Raw genomic sequence first — 20,382 nt, forward strand, 5'->3', positions numbered from 1 at the left:
CATGACCAGCTAATGAGATGGTACATGGCTGAATCAGCAATTCTCTTTAAATACGTTTAATCCATTTTATTTAAGGGAGTTGGCATGTTATCCTTAGTGTCCCTTTTTTAGATCCTGAAGACGAAGAAAGATGATTTGCCATTAAGCAAGGACAACCCAGTCTTCATTAAGAGAATATACCGCCATTCATATTAAATGTTGGATTTCTTCAATTGCCAGAAGCAGAACAGTCATCAAAGAAATAGAGCGTGAGCTTTATTCACAGCCTTGACAATTGAAAGGGCCTCTCAAAATAAACCCAGACTGTTTTTGATTGATTTGACAACAATTTTTTTAAAAAAATAAATTCCCCCTCAAATAAGTGGACATCACAATCGACCAGTACATCTCTTTCCTTGCATTCTACATGACTGATGTCCTTGAATTGCTTTGGATTTGCTAGGCAGAAGGTGGCATTTGGTCAAGGACGGGGAACAAGGGTCCTTTATGACTTGTGGACTTCATCTCCCAGAATTCCTAAGCTGGTTCAGGAATTCTGGGAGTTGAAGTCCACAAGTCATAAAAGGGCCATCATTCCCCACCCCTGGGTTAAGTCATGGATAGAAGCAGAGAGAGAAACTGTGTACAGGTTGTCACATGATCTTGGATTTTCCTTCTATTCATGTCTTTCTGTCTGCTGTTTTGAAGGCAGGAAAATTCCCCACTTGGAGAGACTATGCCCCTGTGACTCTAGACACACAGAAACAACATAGTGTGTGCTTCTTTAGTGCCTATACTATAGAGACATTCATACTAGCCTCATTTCACCAATACCATATAAATACTCAGGGTGCAACAAGTCAATTTTGTACCTCCCTGTTGCTTGCAGACACTAATCCTGCTACAACATACAATCATGCCAGGTTTTATGCAGCAGTGATTAAAATCTGCCAGATGATGACCTTTGCCTCAAACCAGCCTTAATGAGTATTTAATTTGCTTGGTTGAGAGTGTTTTGTGTTATGATAGATTTAGTTAGCCATACATTAACTCTTATGGGGGTCTTTTTATATTTAACAGAATTAGAAGGGACCTTGGGAGTCTTTTAATCCAACACCCCTGGAATAGCAGGAGACCCTATTCCATTTCAGACAAATGACTGCCCAATATTTTCTTAAGAACCCCCCAGTGTTGGAGCCATCATAACTTCTGAAGGCAAGCCATTCCACTGATTAATTATTCTCACTGTCAGGAAATTTGTCCTTAGTTTTAGGTTGGACCCCTTCTTCATAAGTTTTCATCTGTTACTTCTGGTCCTGCCTTCAGATGCTTTGGAAAATAGGTTAACCTCCTCTTTGTGACAGCCCCTTAAATATTGGAAGATTGCTATCATGTCACCCCAGTCATTAGCCATAGCATGTAGACTTATATACTGCTTCACAGGGCTTTACAGCCCTCTTTAAGTGGTTTACAGAGTCAGCCTAAGGCTGAGTCAACCTTGAGTCTGGTGAAATTTGAACTGTCAAATTTCAGGCAGCCAGCGGGCAGCAGAAGTAGCCTGCAGTACTGCACTCTAACCACTGTGCCACGGCTGAGTTAGACTAGATAATCCCAGTTCCTGCAACCATTCTTCATATGTTTTGGCCTCCAGTCCCCTAATCGTCTTCATTCTTCTTCTCTGCACTCACTGCAACATCTTTTTATATAGTGGTGACCAAAATTGGATGCAGTATTCCAAATGTAGTCTTACCAAAGGATTATTCAGCAATACTACCACTTCACGTAATCTAGATTCTTTCTCTTTGTTGATGCAACCTAAGACTCTCTTGGGTTTTTTTGGCACCTGCAGCACACCATTGGCTCATATTTAAGTGGTTGTCCACTTGGACTCCTAGATCTCTGTTTACAGTTTACTTATTTTTATTTATTTATTTACTTACTTAATATTTTTATCCTTTTGTCTTTTTAATATATATTTATTAATTTTTAAAAGGGTAAAAACCTTGTGCATTTTTTGTTTTTTTTTATCGTTTTATATTTTATTTATTTTATTATTTTATAAATAGCAAGGAAACATACCTAATTCTCCTTCCTCCTCCTATTTCCTTTACAAAAACAGCCCTGTGATAAAATTTGGCCCAATGTGACCCAACCGCCTTTCATGTCTAAGGAGGAAATACAATTCAATGTCTCCTGGTGATGCCTGAAAAATCTGAGTTTTAGTCCCATTTTAGGCATAAAAGCCAGGTTGGATCAATCAATTTCTCTTAGCCGAACCCACCTGACAGAGTTGTTGTTGTGGGGAAAATTGGAGGTGGAAGGAATATAAGGTATTTTCATCACTTTGACTTATCATATTTTAAAAAATTATAAGGAAGGAATGTAAATAAATAAAATTTTAAAATGTGCACAAATCCATCTCCAGTATTCTTCTCTCCTGATTCTCTTGTTCAAGCATGTTAGGCTATGAGGAAAAAGATCTTTTCTGAGATTCTGTAGAAAAATTTCTGGAGATATCAAAGGCTGATCTAATAATTAGTGATCGGACTTGGTGAGCAACTTGGTTGTACATTCTGGTAACTCTCCTGATGAAATGTTCCAAAGGAGGAAAGACTTATCTACTCACATTTCTGTCCTCTTCTTAATTCCCAGACAGCTGTTCCCCCGGGGCTTGCCCGATGAATTCACTTTGATCATCACTCTACTCTTGAAGAAGCAGACCACCAAAGAGAACTGGTACCTCTTCCAGATCACTGACCCTCAGGGATACCCCCAGGTATAACCATCTAACTTGGTCCAATCTTTCCATTGCCTCTCTGATCTATTGTTTTCCTGTTGTTTCCACCCTAGCTAACTTCAGTCAAACCCACTCCTTCCTTCCTTCCTTCCTTCCTTCCTTCCTTCCTTCCTTCCTTCCTTCCTTCCTTCCTTCCTTCCTTCCTTCCTTCCTTCCTTCCTTCCTTCCTTCCTTCCTTCCTTCCCACAATTAGCTCAGCCAAGAACTGATCTGCTTTGTACCTTGCCCTTTCAGCTAATGGTGCCACTGGTATTGTACTTGCCCATATGAACATAGAGTCAACTCTAAACTCAAGTTAATAGGATATGATTGCTGTGTTCATTCCATGTGCAATGGACCCAGAAAGAAAAGTTGTCACGGAGTGTGGTGACCCTGTTCACATTACACACTAAAGCAATGGCTGAGTTCCCACAAGATGCTGATACACAAATTGCGGAGTCTGCCACAGCCTGCTCCATCAAACTGAGAGGTGGAGCAGTGTTCTGTCTTGACCTTAGCAGGATGGAGAATTCTCCAATTATGTGATGCAGAAGGAATGTGTGGGGTGGAGAACTTAGCCCAGCTTGCTGTCTTGCAAATCAGTTAAGCTTCAGGTAACTTTCAAATGTGTCACGCAACTATGTCCCAAAAGTGCTTTTTCAAGAGGCAACAAGAAAGTCCAGTTGCCTCTTGAAAAAGCACCTTTGGGACAACCATGACCTGGATGACTGAGTATCTCCATAGACTGTCAGGCATCAAGTAACCTTTTCAGAATTTTGTGAGGCAGGTTGAACACTAAGTTATGCATTAACATGCATTACATTAAGGGAGATGTATATATGAAAGCATTATATAAAGGAAAAGAGCCACTAAGCATGCATATATTAAAGGAAATTCACATAAATCATATTCATTTTTACATAGGTTAAAAATGATGCAGAAACATAGATCAGTCATCTATTCTTACCTGTTATTACTATATATTTATGAGTAGATATATAACATTTAGACAGATTAAACCAACTTAATATGGAAGAAAAGTGTTCGAAAAAGAACCTGATAATATCATCGGAACAAAACTCTCCCTGTGTTTCTAAGGATTTTTATTATTACTTAAGATCTCATTTTTATTATAATTTAAGGTTCATTTCTTTAACAGCAAAATATCACTAGAGATAGTCCTTTGAGTTACAACCGTAATGGAACTTGGCTACTACAGTTGTAAGTCGTAACTATTGTAATACAAAAAAGTCATGTGACCAACATGATTTTATGACTTTTTTGTGATGGTTGTGAAGCAAATGCAGTGGTCATAAAATGTTTGTCATGGTGATGGGCTTGGATTTGCTGAAAGTGCCTGTTTTGGGCAAAACAGTTATAAAATATGATAACATGACCATGGGATGATGCAAAAGGCTATAAATGCAGCCACATTGCAGAATGGAATGGGAATAGAATGGAATGGGAATAGAATAGAATGGAATGGGAATAGAATAGAATAGAATAGAATAGAATAGAATAGAATAGAATAGAATAGAATAGAATAAGCTGGAAAGGACCTTGGAAGTCTTCTAATCCAGCCCCCTACCCAAGTAGCCAAAGGGAATTTAGGAGTAGGTCATAAGCCTCCTTTTTCAGCTAAGTGAAAACTCTGAACAATCGCTAAGTGATTGGTCATAAGTCATTCTCACTGCCTCATGGTTAAAATTCAGGCACCTGGAATGTATTTACAATGGTTGCAGGAAGGATGGTTCCTCGCACTTACAATCATCGTAGCTTCATAGGATCAAAACACAGCACTTGACATGTACAGATAGATTCAACATCCTGGGGTCATGTAATGACCTTTTGCAACCTTTGCGGCTGGATTTGCTTAACAACGGCAGTGATTCATTTCACAATCATAGCAGAAAAGGTAATAAAAGTGGGTACAACTCATTTAACAACTGGCTTGTTTAGTAATGGAATATCTGATCCCAATTGAGAAGATAAGTTGAAGAGCCCCTGCGAAGCTTTCTGATTTATCAGCTCTCATAATTTTTTGTCCCTTTCTCTCCACTAAGAGGTCAGCCTTTGCCTTCCTGATTTCGTCCTCCCCTTTCTGCCTCTCTCTCTTTAGAACATCCTTCTATTCAACACCCTCTCTTCTTCCTTCTACTTTTTCAGCTCTCCCTGGGGATCAACAGCAAAGAGCGGAGTCTGGAGTTCCAGGCCAAGGACCGTCATGGGAAGGCAATTGGCGTAGTCTTTGCTGGCAAAGGCATCACCTCCCTTTTTGACTTGAAGTGGCACAAAATGGTGGTCAGCATTCAAAGCCAGGTGATCTCGGTCCATGTTGACTGCAATTACATCTCATCTAAGCCTCTGCAGCTGCGCCATCGGTTGGTCAGTGAAGGCAATGCGTTCGTGGGACTGGATGCAGTGCATGGGACTCCAGTGATGGTGAGTCACGGTGGCAGCAGTGGTGGTGGTGGGCACACGTGAACCTCCTGTAGCTAGGAGATACATCTCCAACTTGAGCTGACCACAGTTTTCTCCAAACTGGGCAAGATATTTTGCTTCCCCTCCAAGAGAGAGGACAACTTGCAGCCACGGGCTTCAGTGTAGCTTCTCTGGTGCTAATGCTTAGCTTAAAGAAATTGAGCCGAAACAATTGGAGAGATTCAAATTGGTTTTCTTTATTTTCTAACAGAAATACAGTAATCATTAGGCTCCTAGCCAGCAAGAGCTAAGAGCCCAGAATGCTAGAGTACTCAAGTCATATAAAGTGACAGAGTAATTGAATAATTAGTTTACAACTACAGATAAAAGACACAGAGGACTGAAAGAAGCTGGGGGCATCTAGTTTTATTTTTTCGACGGACTAATATTAGCTTTACAAAGATATAAATTCTACAGTTGTCGAAACATTGTTTATACAGGTAGTCCTGAACTCACAAAGTTTAGCAGATGTTCAGAATTACAACGGCACTGGAAAACAGTGACTTTTGAAGGGTTCTCACTCTTACAACTTTTCGTAGCATCTCCACAGCCACATGATCAAAATTTGGGTGCTTGGCATATAATTATGATGTTTTCAGCATCCTGGACCATTTGCAAACTTCCTGGCTGGCTTCTGGGAAGCTGGCTTTGCTTAACACTCACATGATTCACTTAATAGCTGTAGTAAGTTGTTCAGCAATCATGGCAAAAAAGTCATAAAATTAAGCAAGACTCATTTAACAACCATCTTGCTTAACAATGGAAATTCTGGTCCCAGTTGTGGTTGTATCCCCTCTGAAACAGTTGTCAAGAATACTTGATCCAGAGATTTGCAAAATATTCCAATTTCCTTGAATAATTCTCCCCTTTTGTAAGAGAGGAAAAAATCTTCCAAAACTTTTTGCAACTTCCCCCAAATCCTTAGAAAGTCTCAGGAAAGATAGCATCTGCTGAGAAATGTCGTTTTAAGCTCTGGATTTCTCTGGGCATTTCTCAAACTTGAGGTGGCAGCTCCAAATTTGCTCCAGGTTTTTTTTTTTTTTTATGATGATGCATGAAATGCGGTGGCAACTTTTCTTGGTGCAGGATCAATTTCAAAAGGAATGTAGCTCTAGAGAATGTGAGTCAGTGTGAAGCCCTCAGCTACTGCAGCAGTAACCGAGCCAGCTCTCTTCGAGCAAGAGACAGAGCTGCGAGGCATCAGTCCTGCTGTTTTTGGATTGGTTTTGTGTGCTGTGATATACTAACACACTTTAGATTCTTGTTGCTCTGTCATCCTTCCTTGGATATTTGATACACTATGCAAATGTTGCAAAAGCACAATCAGAATCTCTTACCTGTTAAGGAAGTGGGTTCATACCATAATGCCAAACTTCAGGACTTTGTCCCCACCTACAAAGAGAATGGAAGAATACCACAGTGGTAGCTAAAACTGAAATGAGATTTCCCCCTCCCCCGCTCTCAGTTCCAAAGTTTCTTTTCCTGAATGAATCTGAGCACAATGAATTGAAAGAGAAGCCAGACTTGCTCTTAAACAAATCGTACAGCAGTAATAACCAATGAAGAAAGAGTAGCTCATAGAAAGACGTTGCACTTTTATAATGTTCTTAAGTGTCAAACATACATTGAAACCCACCATAATGAGATGAATAAGGCACACTTAGGATATCCCTCTCCACAATATCTTGCATTTCTCTAGGTCAATGTTTCTCAATCTCAGCAGCTTAAAGATATATGGACTTTGGGTCCCAGAATTCCCCAGACAGCACCTGGTTGAGAAATACTGCTCCAAGATTTGCAATTTTCAGAATTTCCAGCTAGTACGGACAAGGGCTGTTTTGACTGGGAATGCTTTGGTAGTTCCTTTACATCTGAAATTGACCAGCTGAAGGAAGCTGTCCAGCATTTCAGAATTTTATTTGGAACATTAATCCATCTAGTCTAGCAGTTGGCCAGACTTCTTGCAACTCAGCAGGTATCCTTTATCATAACTGATTTATTTTTACTTTACTATCATATCAACTATGTGCTGTTGAGCTTGGCTGGATCGCTGGTGATTGTGAATGCCCAACATCTCAACCTGTCTCCAGTGACGACCAGTAGATTTGGACATTCCTGTAACTTTCTTGATTCTATCCATCCACCTATTCCTACCTTTTCATTATTTCATTCACTCTCGCCAAGATATTTCCTTTTCCTAGTTGGTTGTCTTCTTGCATCACATGCTCAAATATTTGAGTTTCTGCTTCTTGATCATCCCTTTCCAGGCACCATCAGTTTTACTGAGTCCAGAACTGATCGATTGGTTCTTGTATTTTATGTTACTATTAATAATTGATTTCCTAAGTCATAATTTGATGGTATTTAATACCATCATTTGATATACTCTCTATACATTTCCTTTCTCATTCTTATCAGTCTGTGTCTTCCTCAATCTTAGATCATCCACCAGAGGCATGGGAGTTTGAGGGTTCTGTACAGAACCTTAGCTGTTCCTAGTATTGCACTTTTCTGGAAAAGAGAGCTCTGATATTCTTCCTGGGACCTATTGGAACCACTCTCCCAGCTATGCAGTCACAGCCCCAGGTGCTCCTACTACCTGTAGGACTACTTGGACTTCACTTTCCACATTTATCCAGTTCACATTCAGGCCCCGGTACTTCTCCAGAGTCTCATACACCTTCTTCCTAATGTTGCTACTGCTTGGCATATCCATCACCATCTCTGTCTTCTGATCCTCTTCTGCTACTACAGTACCTGGTTGATTGACTGGTACCTAGCTGTCCTTTTGTTCTGGAAGTCCCACAAGACACGAGTCTTGTTAATTTCCATAATCTTCTGTGGAATGTCTCATCTAGAATTGGGAGGCTCTAGAGTCTAGACCATACTATTCAGTAGGTAGTCCTCAACTTATAATGTACTGCATCCAGTTTTGGTCACCACACTATAAAAAAGATGTTAAGACCCCAGAAAAAATGCAGAGATGAGCAACTAAGAGTGCAAAGAAAATGCAGAGAAGAGTAAGAGAAAAGTGCTGAGAAGAGCAACTAAAACCAATTAGGGGACTGGAGACTAACGTGTTCCAATACTTGAGGGACTGCCCCAGAGAGGAGGGGGTCAAGCTATTTTCTAAAGCACCCGAAGGCCAGACAAGGAATAATGGATGGAAACTTAGCAAGGAAACATTCAACCTGGAAGTAAGGAGAAATTTTCTGACAGTGAGAACAATCAACCAATGGAACAGAAGTTGCCCTAGGAAGTTGTAGGAGTGTCATCACTGGAGGCTTTCAAGAAGAGATTGGACTGCCATTTGTCAGAAATGGTGTAGGGTCTCCTGCTTGGGTGGGAGGTAGATGACTAGATGACTTACAAGGTCCCTTTCAACACTGTTAATCTGTCTGTTAAATCTGTTACAACCACAATTGAGCCCAAAATTTGTTAAGTGAGAAATTTGTTAAGTGAGTTGGCTCCATTTTTACGATTTTCCTTGCCTCATTTGTTAAAGTGAACCACTGCAGTTCTTAAATTAGTTACATGGTTGTTACATGAATCTGGATTCCCCATTGACTTTGCTTGACAGAAGGTCGCAAAAGGGGATCACATGATCCCAGGACACGGCAACCGTTATAAATGTGAGACAGTTGTCAATCATCCAAATGTAAATCACTTGATCATGGGGATGCTGCAAAGTTCATAAGTGTGAAAAATGGTCATGTCACTTTTTTCAGTACCATTATAACTTTGAATGGTCACTAAATGAAATGTTGAAAGTTGACTATTCTCTGTACATATACAATATAAGCAGAAACCATGGACAAGTCCAAGACAGAGCTGAGTGGAAGTAGGATCTTAAATACTTTGAATGGTAGGCGTTAGACATCTGTGAGAGCTAAATTTCATCAGGAATTGCCATCACATTTTGCTGAATGTTTTAGAGAAATTTGGAGGTTTCTGTGCAGTGTGAGCTTCCCAAAGTGCAGACTAGCAGTGTTGTTCTTTTGAGGTTGTCGTAGAATCTTGCTTCAGCAGAAGGTTAGGTGAATCTATTTTGTTTCCTGAAGGAAAAAAAAGTCCAAGAGGAATTTCAAGAAAAACTAGGACTGCTAAAATAATACTGATTAAATTCCTTCTATGACAATTCAAGCATTGCTAAAATGCACAAAACAGTAAAAAGGGGATAAAATAATTGCAGGGAGTTGATTCAAAGCTGCAGAAAAATTGAAAGAGTAAGGCAAGGGAATCTGCATAATTATAAAGAAAAAGCAACTCCATTCGCACTAACTGTGTGGTTCCAGGAAGCGACTGTGAAAGCATTTGAGCTGATCGTCCAATGCATAATTAATAAGAAACTAAGCTATTTTGATGAGAGTGCATCCTGAGATAAATCAAGCAGCTTTCAGAAACCATGTTCTAGGCCGGGCCTCTGATTGGGCACTATTGTACACATCCTCTTTCTGTTAAGGCACCAGGCTAGTACAGATTAATAAAAACAAGGACACATAGGCTGAAAAACAGCTTCTATCCCAGGGCAGTAGTTCTTTTGAATTCTGCTGTATAGTGCAGTGTCGGTGTGGTGTCGGGGGTTTCCAGTTCAATGTGTGAAGGGTAAAGGATGTGTGTTTGTGTTTCTTTTCATGGTCATGGTCATGATGTGCACTGAAGATGGTGTTTGATTTTGTTGTATGAGGTGCAATGACAATAAAGTAAAGTAAAGTAAACTAAACTAGAAAGTAGCTGAGTGTGAGTTCTATATAAAAATTTGCATCAGACTAATTAGCAGAGGATAAAAGTATACTTACTACAGTATTAACAGCATAGCCTCAAAATTAATTGTGTGAATAATTAATTATTCTAATAATTAATTGAAACTCCTGCCTTGGGCAGAGGGTTGGACTAAAAGACCTTCAAGATCCCTTCCAGTGCTATGATTCTATATAATTTTTCAAATAGATAATTATGTGATAAATTGTTAACTCCAAAACATTTGAGGATAATATTCGAAGGACATTTCCTTGTCTCTTCATCCAAAAGTACCTAACCCTGACTTAAATATTGGTGAACAATATATTTCAAAATCCACTCTTACAAAGAAGATTTCTCCTTCTAGGATTGTATGATTATACCTTCAGCCATGTCCCCAAACCAAAAAGTTCTTGATATTTTAAGAAATTCCAAATATTAGGTATACAGCCAAAAAGACCATACACAACCTTTCTTTCTATCCTGCAGCTTCTGTTAGGAGGGCTGATCCAAATCTGGGGGTGGCTCACTCAAAGGGTCTATAATTAATTTTGATGGTGGTCAACTGGGCAGGAGGTCACAAATCCTGGCTAGTGAACTCTGATGCATGCTGGATAATTTCATGGTACTCTTCCCCTACCTGATGTCACTGCTTCCTGTTGAGTGTACAAGTGCAGCATCCTCTAGAGCAGGGGTGTCCAACCTTGGCAACTTTAAGGCTTTGCTGGCTGAGGAATTCTGGGAGTTGAAGTCCACAAGTCTTAAAGTTGCCAAGGTTGGAGACCCCTGCTCTAGAGAATTCACAAGGCATCCTGTAGAAGAAGCCTGCTCCAAATGGCAGCTGAAGAACCATAGTACCAACACTGTGTAGAGAAACAGTAGAAATACAGGATTGTGGAAAAGCAAGTGTCAAAGATGAGGACAGTAGGGACTAGAGATTTAGTGTAATTTTATTTTGGAGACCTATAAAGGCAATCAGATGTACACTCCCACGTTAACAATGAAAGATCTACCACTTCCCTGGTTCCTAGAAAAACCTAAAGAAAATGAAGACATTTCTACCCTCAAGAAAATGTGTTGGTTGTAGAAGGGCGATAGTTCAGTTGCCGGAATTCCTTCAGTCCCAATCCTTTCATCCCAGTAAATCTTGCTAAAACGATTCAGTAGGATCATGCTGGGAGAAGACTTACTTTCGATTTTAGGCAGATCCTGAAAAGCCCAAGAACCTATCTGAAAACAGCATGTAGTCCTGGCTTGTGGTGATGGATGGGAGAGAAGAAAGTGATGGTGAATACGATGCTGTCATTTGGCAGGCTGGTCCAGAAATCCCCTTGCCAGAACTTGTGCAGCTTATAAGAGGAGTGAAGTCATTGGGGGGGGTGGGGGGTGTCATGACTCATAGGCTGCTGGTCTATATGAGACCACGCCTGACATCTAGGCAGCTTCCAAAGACTCAAGCACTGAAAGAAACTAGAGATAACAAACAACCAGGAGAAATAGGCCTGTTTTGTTCTTTCACTTTGAATCAGGGCCATGTTCCCTCCCCAGAGAGTCAAAAGGAACGGATTTTGAGATCTGAGGGAACCAGGGGGTGGGCGAATGAACATATTTTTCATCATAATCAGTGCTCTTCCTCTGATTCAAATTAGATGTTCTCCTAGAGTCAATATTTCAAGACATCTGAGATTAGTTGCTAGTCCTGAGATTGAAGCCATTGGCCCGATGCCCTGTCTGCAGCCCACAAAACCTAGGATTCAGGATTAAAAATTTGCTCACAGCAATTCTATCCAAAGATGGTGTGAAGTGCTGAGAAACCTGTGGTGCAAGAGCCGCTTGGGAAACCCAACATTTCTCACATACTCAGTGATGAAAGGTGGCTCGGGATTCTTCTCCAAGACCTGAAAGATGGAAGCTTTCTTCCTGGGATTTTTGATTTTAATCCAAAAGCATCTTGTTTATATTTCCTAGTTTGACATTCAGCAGCTGCACATCTACTGTGACCCAGCCATGGCAATGCATGAGGGATGTTGCGAGATCTCCGACAATGGGGTGAGTAATTGTTAAGGCTTTGCAAAAAAAATGACACTTTTAATTATGGATGACTGGGGGGGCGGGGAGGATGTGGAATGTTCTTGTCTTTTTCCATGTTATCCTACAATCATCAGATGCTTATCTGCAAACATAAATGGGCAATCTTCCTAGAGTATTGTGTCTGGGTGTGCAAATATATCTACACCCACGCCCAAAAGTGTCTGAATGATTTGTCTAGATTACATATCTATTTTGCAGATTAGCAGCATGCTTTTATTCAACGACTCGGCATGGGGTTAGTTTTCCTGTAACTACTAGGTGCATGGGACCAGCAGTGGAAGAGATATGACTTGATCTCTGGGCTTCCTACTGTAGATGCTTCTAGTAGATTAACATGGGAGATTGAATGCTGACCAGATTACCTTCATCTAGCAAGGCTGGTCTCCAATTCTCTTATTCTCAATTTAATGTACAGATAGTCCTCGACTTATGATCATGATTGAGTCCAAAATTTCTGTTATTGAGACATTTGTTAAGTGAGTTTTGCCCCCATTTTATGACTTTTCTTGCCACAGTTGTTAAGTGAATCATCACAGTTGCTAAATGAGTAATAGGGTTGTTAAATGAATCTGGCTTTCCTGTTGACGTTGCTTGTTAGAAGGTTGCAAAAAGCAATCAGTCACATGACTCTGAGACAATGCAACCATCATAAATAGGAGACTGTTGTCAAGTGTCTAAATTTTGATCATGTGACCATGGGGATGTTGCAATACTCATATGAACACTGGTCATAAGTCACTTTTTCAGTGCTATTGTAACTTCAAACAGTCACTAAATGAACTGTTGTAAGTCGAAGGCTATCTATACAACCAATAATTTCAATTAAACGGGGATCTGAATTCATGGGCACACCATTGTATTCACTGTGAACTTTAATGTGGACCGATTTGTATTTTGAACTGCTGCCACTTTCAAAGTAGATCTCTGGATATTTACAAAACTGTTATTGGTCTTAGAGATGAATCAGAAGTAAGCACTAGTGAGCTTTGTCTATAAGTAGAAAATCAAGACACTCATGGCAGTTCTAATCATCTTTATCCTTAAAATTTGTCATCAGTTTCTACCCATTGGTAGCTGGGTTCATCTATCATATGGCTGCATCATAACAGGGTTTGTTTTCTCTTTGATGGATAAGAGTTATTAATAAACCAGACAATTCTGCCTTTTTAAAAGTGTTGCGAATTAAAAACCCTGAATCCCAAAAATGTAGCCTCTCATTTCCAAACCCACTAGGAACATACCAACTTATAAATGCTTTCCATCTCTGTATTATTTTGATTCTTGATTCCATTTCAACAGTGTTTTCCAGAAGCCTCCAAAACACGACGGGATGTAGAAGTTATGGAGAACAATGAATTAATTGAGATCAATCCCCAAACAGAAGGCAAAGTTTACACACGCTGTTTCTGCCTAGAAGAACCTCAAAGCAAGCAGGTTTGTCTTTACAAGCTTTACTCCTCTTCTAAGTGTTTTGATTTTGTCTCAGGCCCACTTGCATGGGTGAACTGACTTTTATTCTTGGGGTTTATGCTTTTATGGATCCTTCTGTGCTGAGCCTCAAGGTGGCAGTTATGAATATTTTGAATTAAAACTGGCAAGAGAACAAAGAACCATGGAAGCCTTAAATCTTACCTCTGCCATGAAACCAAGACAGATGATGATATAAACAGAACTACTTTACACTGGAGACTACAGCATAAAATGGGAGTGAGCGAAGTCATGCTCAAACTCCCACAATTCTGCTTAAGCATGTGACCAAGGGCCTCCGGTTTTCTTTTAAATGAAACTTGCCAAAAGCGAACAAGAGGTTGATTGTGAAATGTGTCCTCTGCTTTCACAGAAGTTGGCTGGTTTTGAATTAGATGGATAAATAGATATAGTGGTACCTCAATATTCATTGTTAATTGATTCCAAGAGGTGCAACGAGTACTAAAAATAACAAATGTCAAACAAACCACATGACTTATCACACAACCCTTTGTTTTTGGCTGGGAAGAACTTCCTGTCTATCAATAACCTTCCCAGCATGGCCAACTTCCTGTCTGTTCTTTGTCTCCCATTTCCCACTTCAGTGCATTGAGTACCAAACAAACAATGAGTACCAGGACAACATTTTTGTATTACAATGCAGTGTGTATCCAATTCAGCAGGTTTTGTGATAGTGGTGTACTGAAGTACTACTGTAAGTAGATTCCCACCACATGTATGAAATTGCTGATATGGTGTTCACTAACCAGAAAGCTTCTGAGCCTGGCACAAAGTCCACAAACTGGGCTCCTGTAATGGTCCATGGGAATGACCTTGGAAGACAGGGAAGGAGAGGGAGAGATACAGACTGAGGAATATCTCCAAAATATATCTCAGCCCGCAGAAGGAAGGAGGTATTTCAGAAGCGACCTTCTCTGGTTTTATGGAGAATGAAAAGAAAGGAAAGGGGGAAGACTTTTAGATTTGCAAGATCTCTTAATGTAACTTTATAGTAAAGAGAGAGCTGGCATTCCTGGTTGGGCTTCCTACCTCACAAGGTGAACAGGTCTGCTTGCTCACTGGGGGGAATTCAGGGAGTCGAAGTCCTTCAAGTGGTCAAGGTTGAGGAACATTGTCCTGACAGCTGCTATATAAAAGCCATGTTGAGGTCCATGGTTTGTTCTTGTGGACATCCAGAGCCTTTGATTTGTGCGCAGCAGAATAGGGTTTTTTTTTGGGGGGGTGGGGGATGTCTGTGCACAGAGAGCCAAGATGTCGCTTTGATTTATTTTGACAGTCATGAGGTTAAATCAGACCAAATTATACTGCATGGGAAACATTTGGTTATTTTGGCCTGACCAGTCCCGCTTTTCTATTCTCTAAATACTCAGCGTCTGCAGTATGATGGAAGCACTCTTTGGAACTAAAGTGTCCCCCTTTTTCCCTCAGCCTCATCTTCTCTGTGATTTTTACAATTAAACATGAAGTATGATCTATTTCCCTTTGAAATTGCTTTCCATACATTTTAAAAGGCCCGGGGGCATCATAATGGTTCCAGTATTTAAAAAGGGAAAGGCAGCAGGGCAATTTTGTGGCTGTTGGAGAGCTAAGAAGGGTGGAGTACTGTTGCAAGATAAACAAAGGCAGGATTGTGGGGTCCGCGGTGTTCTCCGAGCTTGGTTGTTTTCTTACAGATGTTTCATTGCCAAACATGGTAGCATCAGCAACACGAGTCCTGGTGGCATAATAGTTAGAATGCACTACTGCAGGCTAACTCTGCCCACAGTCTGGAGTTCGATCCAGTCTTCCGGCCTTTCGAGGTTGGTAAAATGAGGACCCAGATTGTTGGGAGTATGACGCTGAATTGGAAAACCACTCAGAGAGTACTGAGAACGCACTACAGGTCGCCTTTGACTTACGACCACAATTGAGCCCAAAATTTCTGACATTTGTTAAGTGAGTTTTGCTCCATTTTATGACCTTTCTTGCCACAGTTGTTAAGTGAATTGCTGCAGTTGATAAATTAGTAACCTAGCTGTTAAGTGAATCTGGCTTCCTGTGAGTTATACAGTTTGTGGGTCATTGTATGTTCTCCCCTTACTAGAGAGATTGCCAGGGAGGGCAGACAATTCTTATGTAGACTTTCTCCTCCAGGAATCAAACCCGGCTATTACGCGTGCAGTGGCAAAATTCTGTGTTGCTGCAATGTCTACAAGAAAAAAAAATGGTTACAGAATTATAGCTGTCAATTTGTGCCAATTTTTGGAGATAGAACAATCTTTGGAAAATGATATTCACACACATACTTATTGGCTCTCCACTCATATAAACCAGGGACTGACCCTAACTGCTTGAGAACATGTATTTCCTTAACAGGGATGTTTTTATTCACTATTAATGTATTTTTTTATACAGTATATTGTAAATAGTGATGTCTATTGCTGGTCTAAGACTGTAATAAAGTTATATTCTATTCTATTCCGGCTTCCCCATTGACTTTGCTTGTTAGAAGGTTGTAAAACCTTCAGATGACCATGGGACACAGCAATGGTCATAAGTATAAAACAGTTGCTAAGCATATGAATTTTGATCACATGCTCATGGGAAAGCTGCAAAGGTTGTAACTGTGAAAAAACAGTCACAAGTCACTTTTTTCAGTGCTGTTGTAACTTTGGATGGTCACTAAATGAACTGTTGTAAAAGTGAGGACTACCTGTATATGGTGTTATATAAGTGCTATTCGTTTTGCTATCATTGGTGCTTGGTAATTCCTTGATAAGTGTTCTTTAGTGTTAGTTTGTTTGTCTGAGTTGGTAGTTCCTTGACTGGAGTAATGAAATATCTTTAAACAAACATCCTAGCTCAGGAAACCTCAAAGACCTCACAATTCAACCCTGAGCTACAAATATTGTCTTCTAAAGGAAGGATTTCCTAGGTTCAGAGAAGTTCACAAGTTATGACTCTTTTTTAAAAAAAATGAAGATAGTGGCTTTGAGGCCATTGCCCATTAAAAACAACATCAGGCAAAGTTTTAACTGTATTCTTGTCACATTTTCATCCACCCAAGGACCTAGGATAGGCAGGTGATGTTGTTTGATGGCATTAAGGGTATGGTCACTGAATGTATGCTGTACCAAGTAAAACAGCCTTTTGGAATTGGCTGTTATTGTTGTTTATAAAGTTGATATACAGTACCGTCAATCTCACTGATATGGTGAATCTGAGAAGCTTACAAATGTTTAAAAGATAAATATAAAACAATTTAAAATTAAACTGAAATTGAACGTAAAGATTCAGTGTAAATTTCAGATTACTATGATTTCCCGAAGGGTTGAAATTTGGGCTTTGGCTGAAAGGCATTCTAGAGCTGTCTCTAGAAATTCAAGAATTATCTAAATCAGATGCCCTGTGCCCAGTTACTGAAGACTGGGATTAACTCTGCATCAAATAAATTGGACAATGTCCCTTTAATTGCATCACCTCTGATTGGACACTAATTCATATCACTTTGGGGACAGGCAAAAAAATGGCTCTTCTTTCCCCAGAGATTCAAGAACACTTATGGAACCTTAATTACAAAATTATTTCATTAGTTTGTCTAGCTGACATCTCTTGGTTGAAGAGGATCTACAAAAGCTCGTGTGATAATAAAAATAGTCTTTAAAGCAGGGTTTCTCAAGCTGAGCAACATTAAGATTTTGGATTTCATGTTAGCTGAGGAATTCTGGAAGTTGTATCTGCAGCGAAGCCCATGACCTGAGCCCCACAACAGCTGCTGCTACTTCCACCTTGGGATTAGAGAAAAGAAGGCCTGGGGTCACCTGATAGTAATCTTCCAGTATTTGAGGGGCTGCCACAAAGGAGAGGGGGTCAACCTATTTTCCAAAGCACCACGCAAGAAACAACGGATGGCAACTAATCAAGGAGAGAAGCAACCTGGAATTAAGGAGAAACTTCCCAAGAGTGAGGATAATTAACCAGTGGAACAGCTGGCCTTCAGAGGTTGGGGGTGCTTCATCACTGGAGGTTTGAAGAAAAGACTGGACAACCATTTGTCTGAAATGGTAGAGGGTCTCCTGCTTGAGCAGGGGGTTGGACTAGAAGACCTCCAAGGTCCCTTCCAGCTGGATTAGACATCTCAACCTCAAGCTGAGGTTGAGAAACACTGCTTGAAAAGTGACACAAAACTCTTGGTTGGTTTTGCGTTGAGAGACTCCCATGGCCACCTCCTAAGAAAACAAGGAGAGTTATAATCTGGAGGTGTCCTGGCAAACACCCTACTGGAGAAACAATAAACATTTGCAACGGGAGGCCAGTGCGTCATGAAAACAACTTGTTTTGATTCAAAAAATCTGAAACTGGTATATATTTGGCATAAGTTTCACCCACTGCTGGGTACATTTTGACTTAATGGCTCTTTTGATAGAAATCTCATTTTCAGCTCCCCCAACAGTTGGGTAAATAGGCTAATAGGGAGAAAGAGCACAGTGGAATTAAATCACACTCAGCTATGTGATTTTGTGGGGAGAACATTTGCGACCAATTTGGAGATTTTATTTTTATATGTTGCTGTAAAATCTTCCAGGGAAAAAAATGTGCATTTTTTTTTTTTTTTTAAAAAAGGGATGGAATGTAAGGAATTGGAAACGGGGTAGAGCGAGGAATGTCAGTTCAAACCCAGCAGTCTGAGAGCCTAATTCCACTAATATGACAGATGAAGGAAAGCTACCCAGTTGAAAAAACAGATTAAAAACAGCAACGTAATAGATGGATCTATTGCACTCATCGCATTTAATATCTCAGCATGCCACACAGTTGCTGGAGGCAATGGGGTCATTTCATGGCAACTTCACTTTCTGGCCAGCCTTTTTGGGAAGTCTACCTCCTATTAATAGGACTAAAAACCATGAAAGGAGAACAGATCTAGGGGTGGGGGGGAAATAATGGAGGTTGCCATGTTAGTTTGTGCTCTGTACGGATAGTCCTCAACTTATGACCACACCTGAGCCCAAAATGTTCTGTTACCAAGTGAGACAATTGTTATATGAATTTTGTCCCACTATGTGACCTTCTTGCTACAGTTTAAATGAATCACTGCAATTGCTAAGTTAGTAGTAATAGCAACTTAGATTGATAGACCGCTTCACAGTGCTTTACAGCCCTCTCTAAGCAGTTTACGGAGTCAGTATTTTGCTGCCCCCCCACAACAATTTGGATCCTTGTTTTACCAACCTTGGAAGGAAGGAAGGAAGGCTGAGTCACACTTGAGCCCCATCAGGATTGAACTCTGGGCTGTGGACAGAGTTTGCCTGCAATATTGCATTCTAACCTCGGTGCCATCAGGGTTCCGTTTTTAAGTGAATCAGGCTTACCAAATTGACTTTGCTTGTCAGAAGTTTGCAAAAAGGAGATGGCCCTGGAATCCTGCAACCATCATAAATATGAACCAGTTCCCCAGCACCTGGATTTTGATCATGTGACCATGAGGATGCTGCAACTGATGTAACTGTGAAAAATGGACATACATCACTTTTTTCAGTGCTGGTGTACTGAACTGTTGTAAGTCAAGGACTAGCTGTATGCAGAGCCTGTGCTAAAGAATGTTTCGCCTTTGTAAATGATATGGTGAATCCATGCTTTCTACTGAAGGTTGAAAAAGAATGCCAAGATTTGCTTCAGAAGATAGGGTTCGCCATCCACTTCTGTTGACTAGCCCATTAACTTCAATGGGGCAGAATCAATGGAAGAAATAAAATACCTATTCTACCATTTTGCTTCCGGAGGCAGAAATGTGTGTGGGCAGGATGTAGGGGAAGCAATTGACAAAAGCAACCTGATGCCAAGGCGGTGCAAATTTTTCCACTGTTGTGTTTTAGTTGCAGCATCACATGGAGTACAAAAAGGAAGAGCTTGGGGGATCTTTCTGAGCTTGGTTGTTTTCTTGCAGATATTTTATTACCAAACTCGGTAACATCATCAGTGCTGGGAGGGAGTATTCTTGGTAGTTCCTTGATTAGGCTGTTGTTTATTGTTAACTGTTTGTCTGAATTGGTTGCTTCTTGAATGGAGCATTGTATATTTCTTGATTGTTGATTGTTGGTCTTGATTGTTGGTCTGGTATTAATCTTGGTATTAATCTCTGATTATCTGGGTATTGTTTGCTACTCAGGGGATATTTTGTTGTTTTTGTTTACTTTTTGTCTTTTTATTGTCTCCTTTGAATAGTATGTAGATGTTTATCTCTATGTGTCTGTTGATGGCTGATTTGTCTGACTGTTCATCAGAGCTTGCATCATGGAGGTGTAACACTACGTTAACATTTTGAGAAATGCACTGAGCTCTGTGGATGTCTGAGGGTGAGACCAGTAGGTGGCTTATATTTTGCTTGCACTTGCTTTAGGGAGGTGTGCACTCAACTGAAATTAGAGGAACCCAAGTCATTCTATTAAAGAGGCTAGTCACCGTTTGATAAAAATCCAGTGATGAAAGTCACATTCATCTCCATCTGCAGGGATGTGAGATGAAGGCCAAGCTTGCTGAATTATTTCACACTGGCTAATTTTGGCTTGCTTTGAGAGCTGAACTCCCCCCCAAAAAAAAAAAAAAAACCCTTGAGCATAAATATCCTTTTGATTAGTGGGCAAGGGAAGTGAGGGAAGATTTCTTCAAATTTCTCCAGTGGAGGAAAATGTCCTGAGACCATTTCTCAAAGATAGGACTTTCCAGTTAGCAGAGAGGACGGGAGTTAGTCTTGGTCTCTCATTTTACTTGGTTTTTTTCATCCTTGCTGTGCATTTTTCCTGTTTTTCCATCAAGTTTTGAAACGTCTTATAAAAGCTCATTCAAAA

The 20,382-nt window shown here is 40.2% G+C and overlaps 1 protein-coding gene across 5 annotated transcripts in view; it reads left to right on the plus strand.

Moving 5' to 3' along the window:
- COL16A1 (collagen type XVI alpha 1 chain) overlaps nucleotides 1–20,382 on the plus strand; it is a 218,845-nt gene that overhangs the window by 59,609 nt on the left and 138,854 nt on the right. For all 5 annotated transcript variants that reach the window (XM_026702697.2, XM_087939551.1, XM_087939553.1 and 2 more), the window contains exons 5-8: nucleotides 2,632–2,755; nucleotides 4,922–5,197; nucleotides 11,945–12,025; nucleotides 13,367–13,501. In XM_026702697.2, coding sequence (XP_026558482.2) covers nucleotides 2,632–2,755; nucleotides 4,922–5,197; nucleotides 11,945–12,025; nucleotides 13,367–13,501 — 616 coding nt within the window. The remainder of the gene's footprint in view (nucleotides 1–2,631; nucleotides 2,756–4,921; nucleotides 5,198–11,944; nucleotides 12,026–13,366; nucleotides 13,502–20,382) is intronic.

Source organism: Pseudonaja textilis, chromosome 10 (genome assembly GCF_049901715.1).
Source record: "Pseudonaja textilis isolate UNSWEBS1 chromosome 10, rPseTex1.2, whole genome shotgun sequence".
In the NCBI taxonomy this organism is placed as follows: Eukaryota; Metazoa; Chordata; class Lepidosauria; order Squamata; family Elapidae; genus Pseudonaja; species Pseudonaja textilis.